Here is an 8,598-nt window from a genome sequence, read left to right on the forward strand (position 1 = left end):
TCCCTTCCTTCCTTCCTTCCTTCCTTCCTTCCTTCCTCCCTTTCTCCCTCCCTCCCTCCCTCCCTTCCTTATTCCAATAGTCTACTGGTTTGTCTGCCTACCTCAAGTCTCTCTCTGCTGTCCCTTCTCCCATCTTCATCTACAAAGTGATTTCCCTGGCTGTGTCATTCCCTCCCAGCCTCCATTAAATAGACTCCAGGAGCTCTCTGTCACCTTCAGGATCAGATAGAAAATCTGATTTGGAGCTCTCCCTAAACTCTCCCTCCACCTCCAGCCTTTCCACTCCTCCTTCACGTCTCAAGCCCTGGACTCAGAGGATCCAGCATCCCTGCCTTCCTGGGGCTCCTGCCTAAGCTCCTCCATCCATCCTCAAGCCCCTCCTTCCCCCCATCAAGTGATCCTGCCTTCTTGGGGCTCTTAAAACCAACCCCTGCCCTCAAGGAGCTTATGTTCTAATGGGGGAGACAACATGTAAATAATAGAAGAGATATAAAGTGTGTGTAAGGTGGTCTGAGATGGGGGAGCCCTGAGCATCTGGAGAAGCTGGGAAAGGGCAGGGAAATGTTTTCATGACTTCTCAAATATCCCTTGGCTGGAGGAGTTGCTGACCCACTGGAAGGCCCAGCTGGTAACCTGAGGCAGGAACATCCTTCTCCTGGCTCTGTCAGGCCACCACTCTCTGAGGTGCTGACCACGGGAAGAAGCTGGCTCCTGGAGCTGGCTGGCTGCTGGGAAGCTGGCAGGTTAGCACTGAGAGGTGCCCTGAGCCCCCTTCTTCACGTCCAGAGAGGACAGGGCCAAGGTAACTTGTTCGTTTGCCTCTCCCTGGACCCACCCTAACGACTGCCATGTGGCTTTCGAGGGATGGCCCACCCAACACCAAGAACAGGCTTGGCTTTGTGAGTTCCCCCTGGCACCTCCTGGCTGCCCCCTGCCCATGCTGGCCAGGTCTGCCTCCAACCTGAATGAGACCTGTGTGCTCCTGGGGTCTGGGAGAGACCCAAGAGGGCCCAGCCCTCAGCTCCTTTCTGTAGCTGGCAACTTCACAAAGACTTACAGATATTTAAAGTCAGAAGGGCCTTTAGAACAGAATATCAGGGCTGGAAGAGGTCTCAGAACAGGGAATGTCAGGGCTGGGAGGGGGCCTAGAACAGGGGATGTCAGGGCTGGGAGGGGGCCTAGAACAGGGGATGCTTTCAGGGGTGGGAGGGGGCCTAGAACAGGGGATGTCAGGGTTGGGAGGGGCCTCAGATCAGGTGACTTTTAGCAGAAGGAACACTGCAGTTAGAATCAGTGGAGAGCCTCTGTTAGTTCAATCCTTTTATTTTAGGAATTTAAAAAAGCAACAAAAAACCACAACTAAAAAGCTAAGGCTTAGAGAGGACTTGGCTAAGGTCACACAGCATGGTAGTCACAAAACTGGGCCTGGAGTTTGTCTCCTGACTCCCCAGTCCTGGGTCTTTCAGTCCCACCAGGCTCATTCATGGAAGCTGTTGACACAGAGATGTTTTGGGGGCACAACATTCCATGTCTGATTTGCATATACTTTGCATGCATTTACATAGATGCTTGCCTGGTGATGGGGATGATGTCTGGGCCTGTAGACACTGCTTGTGATCTGCATCCTTGAGCCCTTCCCTCCCTGAGTATTCGAGCTCTTCCTCCTTTGTGGGCTGAGGGCTGGCCTAGTGTAGGAAAATGGCGCGCGCACGCGCACACGCACACACACACACACACACACACACGGTCTGCTTCACTGCTTTCCAGGAATGCCCCCTGGGTAGGGGCCACTTGGTTCAGGCCAGAAGAACCCCTGGAGAGGGGAAAAGTGGGGTGAGGCCGAGAGTGCTTTGGTCTCGCTAATCTGCTTTTTACTTTGGGGGGAAGGAAGAGGGAAACACGAAGATGCCTCTTAGAATGAGCTCAGGACTCCAAGTCTGGGATCTGGGGCCTGGGAGCAGGGCTGGCCTCCGAGCCATCCCCGTGAGACTGGGTGTTGCCATACTCCTCCGTCTTGTCAGAATTCAGGGCCAGGAGCGACCTTTGAGATTCCTCTAGTTTCTCATTTGACAGATGGGGAAACTGAGGCCCAGAGAGGGCAGGCAGCTTGCCCAAGGTCATGCAGGAGGGAACCTGGAACTTGAACCCTTGTCTCCTAGCTTCATAGCCTGGCACGGAGCCAGTTTTGTGCCCATCTGGCCAGGGCCGGCTCTGCCTCACTGGTTTCTGGGAACTACACACAGGTGGCTTGGGGCTGTTCCAGCTGCTTCCTCCTCAGCCCGGTCAGTGGAGGCTGGGCTGGGGAGCAGGCCCAGGGCTTGTGGGCAGGCAGCTAGCTTTGGGAAATGGGGCTTGGGTCACACTCGGGAGAAACACACCTGGGCCGCCTGGCTTCCCACTCCTTGGGGGGTTGTCCCTCATTCTGGGTGTGTGTGTGCACATGCGTGTATTGGTGTGTGTAGGTATGTAAGTGTGTTTGTATAGGTATGTATTGTGTGTTTGCATGCATGTACAGGTCATGTGTGTATGTGTACACTTACACATGCATGTGTATATTTATATATCTTTATACATATGTGTCTTGTAGGGTACTTGCATATATTCCTGTGTGTTGTGTATATTTATGTGTCTCTTTATATGTGTAGGTACGCGTGTGTATATGTGTGCGTGTTCATGTGCATCATGTATATTTGCATGTGTGTTTATGTATGTGTTTACATGTATATTATGTATTTGTATGTGTACTTGTGTTTATATGTGTTGTGTATATATGTAGATAGTTGTGTGTGTATGTGTTTGTGTGTATTTTTGTTTCTATGTGTGTAGGTGTATATGTGTATTTACATATGTTTATATATGTATTTTTATGTTTGTGTGTGCATATGTGGTGCAGGCAGATATTTGCACGTGTTTATATGTGTGTCTGCATGTACATGTGTTTATTTGTGTATGTATTTATGTGTAAACATGTGTGTGTGTGTGTGTGTGTGTGTGTGTAGGGAATAATGTCAGGTCCCTGCCCCGCCCCCCCATCCCCCCCTCCCAGCCAGTCCAGCCTGCCTTGGCCCTGAGGGGGCTAGGTGGGCAGGGATGATTCCTCCTACCCTTGATTGTCTCAATGACTAACAAGTCACTTCCCTACTGGGCTATTTCCTCATCTGTAAAAATGGAGGTAATGACACTTATAGCACTAACTTATGAGATCAAACCAAGCATTTATTAAGCACCTCCTGCATACTGGCACGGTGAGATACAAAGACAAATGGAGGCATCCCTGCCTTCAAGGAGCTTACATTCTGCCAAATGAAAAATAGGGACTCTTTTTGCCATTGTCTCTATAGTGCTGTATCCATTTCCCTGACCATGGTGATTATTTCTCCCCTTACCTCTCCTCCCCGTCTTCTCTTCTTTCTTTCTGCCTTTCTGCTCCCTTTCCCAAATCACTCTGTCTTAGATTCTCTTCTGCCTCTTCACTGGTTTCAATCTTTACCTTTTATCTACTTTGTAGGAGCATACCAGCGTCTTTGGACATGTTGTCTCTCTTGTTAGACTGTAAACTCTCTGAGGGTAGGGATTTTTCCTTGTTTCCCCAGAGCTCAGCATGGTTTTTGGCATATAGCAAGCAGGAATCAAGCTTCTTTCCTCCCTCCCTCCCTTCTTCTCTCCCTTCCTTCCTTCCTTCCTTCCTTCCTTCCTTCCTTCCTTCCTTCCTTCCTTCCTTCCTTCCTTCCTTCCTTCCTTCCCTTCCTCCCTCCCTAGTCCAATTCCCTCATTTTACAGAGAAGCATACTGAGGCCCAAAGGGGGGGGGAGTGACTTGTCCAAGGTCACACAGAGCTGAGATTTTTGGACCCAAATCTTGCACTTTTGCCAATGCACCCTAGTATACCTTCCCCCTCCATTTCAGTGAAAATAATCCTGGGTCATGGCAGTATAAGTGGATTTATTTCCATGTCACAGGTAAAGCAACTGAGGCTTAGAGAGGTGAACTTAGTTGTCCATGATGACAGTAAGTAGTGGAACTGGGATTAGAATCTGGGTCTCCTAACTCCAAATGATGATCGTTATGAATGACCTAGGTCTGTCTCTCTATCTAGCTTTTTGTCTCTCCTTCTGTCTTTCTGTGCTGTTCCCTCCACCTCTTTCTCTGTCTGTCTCTCTCCCTCCACCTCTGTCTCTGTCTGTCTGTCTCTCTCCCTCCACCTCTGTCTCTGTCTGTCTGTCTCCCTCCACCTCTGTCTCTCTTTCTTCTCTTTCCATTCTCTCTCTGTCTCTCCTTCTGTCTCTGTCTCTTTCTCCCTCTTCCCATTTTTCCTCTCCCCTCCCTGTGTCTATATTTGTATCAGTCTTGTCTGTCTCTCCATCTTTGACTCGGTCTCCCTATCTGTTCCACCCTGTCCCACCTTTCTCATCACTTAGATCTCTTCCTGTTTTTCTCTCCGTCTCTTTCCCTCTGACTGTTTAGTCAGACTACCCTGAGCAGATCTGCTGTGCAGGCCGAAGTCTTTATGTGTGGGGGCAGCGAGATGCCCAGACATCCTCTGCAGAGGCTCAGAAAACCCTCTGTTTTCCCTTTCTAGGAAGGAGCTCCAGAATGTCAAAGCCCCAGCTCCTGATCCACCACCCATCCTAAAAGTATTCAACCGACCCATTCTTTTCGACATTGTGTCCCGGAGATCCACTTCTGACTTGGATGGGCTGCTCTCCTTCCTGCTCACCCAGAAGAAGCGCCTGACAGATGAGGAGTTTCGGGGTGAGCCGTGGGAAGGGGCCACGTGATGAGAGGAGGGGTGATGGACCTGAAGCACAAGGCTGTGATTCCATCCCTTCTGTGGCGTGTGGCTGGCCTTCTGCCTTCCTGGGCTGGGCCTTTCCTCCTTTCTTCCCTTGCCTGACTTTCTCTCTGCTTTTGGCTCCCCTCTCCCCTGGGTCTCCCTGGTCCAGCAGTCTCTGGGCAGTGTCCATACTCCTTAGAAACTGAGGCTCAGCTTGGCTCCCAGAGGGCAGACCCCAGAGTAACCAATGATAGTAACCAATGATAGCTGTGAAAAGGCAAATTTAGGTTTGATTTCAGGACACACACACACACACATATACCCCATATGCACCCCCCACCACACATACACCCCACACCCCACATACACAAACACACATACATCCCCCCACACCCCACACACATACATCCCCCCACACACACACGCACGCGCACACACATTCCCAGAAAGAGTTGCCCCAAAGCAGAATGTGGTGCCTTGGGCAGTGGTGGGTTCCCTCTTTCTAGCATTCTTAAGTTGATGCAGTATGACCAGTTGTCGGGTATTTTCTGGTGGGAATTCTGGTTTGGGTATGGCTTGGTTGAAGTGACATCTCAAGTCCCTTCCATCTTTGATGCTAATTCTCTGAACTAGACCTCAGGCCTCTTGACTCCCAAATCAGGGCCTTCCCTTTTCTCCCTGATAATTATGACCTATATTTGTATACCATCTGCCTTCCACAGCACTTACCTCCCCTTGGTACAGTTAGCTGGGCAGGTGTCCTCAGCCCCTTCGGTTGGATGGTTTCAGCAGGTGGGCTGTCTTGCTGAAAGGCCTGCAGCCAATGAGGGGTAGAACTGGACCTTGATTCTAGGTCTCCCTCCTCTCCCTCAGTGGGGTTTATTCCATTCAACCATGCTGCCTCCCCCCCCCACCAGCTCTGGGGCAACAAGGCAGGAACCTCTGGACATGTGCTCATCTGCCTGGCCTCGGTCCCCTCTACCTTTCCAGAACCTTCCACAGGGAAGACGTGTCTGCCTAAGGCCCTGTTGAACCTGAGTGGTGGACGCAACGATACCATCCCAGTGCTCCTGGACATCTCTGAGCGCACTGGCAACATGCAGGAGTTCATTAATTCACCCTTCCGAGATGTCTACTACCGAGGTAGGGACCCTCGAGTTGGGTGGGAGGGGCTGGGGGCAACGTACCAATTCTTTTAACCATTTATCTCCTCAGACTTTCTGGGCTACCCTGAAACTAAGCTCTCCTCCTTTCCTGGATCTCAAAGGAGGGGAAAGGAATAGGTGGGAAGAGAAAGTGAATCCATCCATTTCAAAGAGGCAGCAAGGATTTGAATGAATGAATGAATTCATGAAAAAAACATTGACTTTAATTAAGAAATTAAACTCTCTGCACCAAGTGTGATGCTAAGTAATGAGGCAAATAGAAAAGCAAAGAGAGGTCTTCTCTTTGAGGAAGTTATATTCCTATAGAGGGAGACCACATAGATAAGGGAGTGGTGGCCAGGGACCAGATGGGTCCCAGGGTACTTTGGTCTGGAAAGTTATAGGTGTGATTTGTGATCCAAAGACTATGCTTCAATCCTGGCTTAGCTGTTTACTTGCTTTATGACCTCAGGAAAATCACTTAACCTCTTTGGGACTCAGTTTCCACATCTGTTGAATGAGTGGTACAGACTAGCTGACCTCTAAGGCCCTTCTTGACCCAAATCTATGGTCCTACAATGTGGGTGAGTGGTCTAGTTGTATGGCTGCTGGACTGCCTCTGGGGCTCACCACCTTCAGAGCTCTGTGCCGAGGAGGAGCAGGCCAGGCCCTGTCTCCATCCTGGCATCGCACACTGGGGTCTGGAAGAGCATGGGGAATATGAACCACCAGTACCCAGGACAGCGCCTGATGCATACTCAATACTCAGTAAATGCTTGGTGGGTGTGTGAATGAAGAGGTGGATGAAAGGTGTAGAGAGGCGGGCTTCAGTCCAGTATTGGTAGCACTTATTAAAATTGCTATCTTTTTGTCTTTCATGTTCCCATCTTTTATTTCTGAATATATTTCTTGCTCCCTTACCCAGTGAACCATCCATTGTAACAAAGACTAAAAAAAGAAAAGAAAAAAATCAATTCAGCAAAATTAACCAACATGTTTACTGAGTCTGACAGTATATAAACAATGAGAGGATTGCTTTCTAAAAGATTAGAACTGCCCAAGGATACAATTGGAGGGTGTTCAGAGTGGTGAACTTCCCATCAGTGGAGGGACTCAGACTAAGTCTGGATGGCCATGTGCCACAGGGTCACCATACAAGAGACTCCTGCATTGGGTGGGAGGTTGGACTTGACCTGTAGGGTCCCTTCCTCGGGACTCTTAGGGTCTGTGGTTCCCTATTGTGGGGGTGGGAAAGGAGGGCGGATGAGGGGATGCTGGAATCCTGGGATTCTTGGTGACATCCCTGTTGGTCTTAGGTCAGACCGCCTTGCACATCGCCATTGAACGCCGCTGCAAGCACTATGTGGAGCTCCTGGTGGCCAAAGGTGCCGATGTCCATGCACAGGCTCGAGGGCGCTTTTTCCAGCCCAAAGATGAGGGTGGCTACTTCTACTTTGGTAAAGGAGGGGTCCAGTTGAGGACGAGGTGGGAGAGGGGTCAGATTGGAGGGATGCTCAGCCGGACTGGTCACATCCCCATGGCAAACAGAAATCATAGGTCTTCCCTCCCCTGTCAGGTGAGCTGCCCTTGTCGCTGGCCGCCTGTACCAACCAGCCCCACATTGTGAACTACCTGACTGAGAACCCTCACAAAAAGGCGGACATGCGGCGCCAGGACTCTCGGGGCAACACGGTGCTGCATGCTCTAGTTGCGATTGCTGACAACACCCGGGAGAACACCAAGTTCGTCACCAAGATGTACGACCTCTTGCTCATCAAGTGCGCCAAACTCTTCTCTGAGTGCAACCTGGAGGCTGTGGTCAATAACGATGGCCTTTCACCCCTGATGATGGCTGCCAAGACAGGCAAGATTGGGGTAAGTGGGCGTAAAATGGACATTTAGCAAATGTTTGTAAGATAATTTAAGTACAGAGCCCCTGGGTTCCACCTAACACACAGCTACCCCACAAATGGTCAGGGAATTCTTTGGGTCAGCAGGCACTCAGAGACATGGTTCAGAAGCTCCCACCAGGGTGTTGGCTTTTACCTGCCAGCCATAGAACACAGGCGGTCAAAACAGTCATTTAACCAAACAGTGTAGCAAGTTAAGTGATGATAAAAGATTTTCCTTTATCACGTACACATGAGATCTACTTCTCCTACAGGTATAAGGATATATATATATATATATATATATCCTTATATATATATATATCCTTATATATATATATATATCTTTTTAGTCTTTGTTACAGTGGATGGTTCATTGGGTAAAGGAGTGGGAAATATATGCAGAAATAAAAGAGATGTGAACATAATATATGGATAGGTCACAGGTAGAGAACCCATATGACTGTATCACACACTTACCAGATGGTGCAGTGGATAGAGGACTCGATCTGAAGTCTGGAAGGCCTGAGTTCAAGTCTAACCTTAGATATTTATTAGTTTTGGGATTATAAAGTTGATTTCAGCTTTAACATTGTCCCAACTCAGATGTTCTCTGTTCTAAGGCCCCACCCAGGCCTTACATCCCCTGTTCCAAGGACCCTCCCAGATCTGACATCCGCTGTTCCAAGGACCCTCCCAGCTCTGACATCCCCTGTTCCAAGGACCCTCCCAGCTCTGACATCCCCTGTTCCAAGGACCCTCCCAGCTCTGACATCCCCTGTTCCAAGGA

The 8,598-nt window shown here is 49.6% G+C and overlaps 1 protein-coding gene across 2 annotated transcripts in view; it reads left to right on the forward strand.

Moving 5' to 3' along the window:
* The window catches only part of TRPV4 (transient receptor potential cation channel subfamily V member 4), a 60,294-nt gene that overhangs the window by 34,868 nt on the left and 16,828 nt on the right, over positions 1 to 8,598 (forward strand). For both annotated transcript variants that reach the window (XM_069081367.1, XM_069081368.1), the window contains exons 3-6: positions 4,580 to 4,752; positions 5,765 to 5,917; positions 7,236 to 7,376; positions 7,496 to 7,794. In XM_069081367.1, the coding sequence (XP_068937468.1) occupies positions 4,580 to 4,752; positions 5,765 to 5,917; positions 7,236 to 7,376; positions 7,496 to 7,794 (766 nt within the window). The remainder of the gene's footprint in view (positions 1 to 4,579; positions 4,753 to 5,764; positions 5,918 to 7,235; positions 7,377 to 7,495; positions 7,795 to 8,598) is intronic.

Source organism: Petaurus breviceps, unplaced genomic scaffold, assembly GCF_028583685.1.
Source record: "Petaurus breviceps papuanus isolate PSGF00001 unplaced genomic scaffold, PetGlider_PUasm1.0 99, whole genome shotgun sequence".
NCBI classification, from domain to species: Eukaryota; Metazoa; Chordata; class Mammalia; order Diprotodontia; family Petauridae; genus Petaurus; species Petaurus breviceps.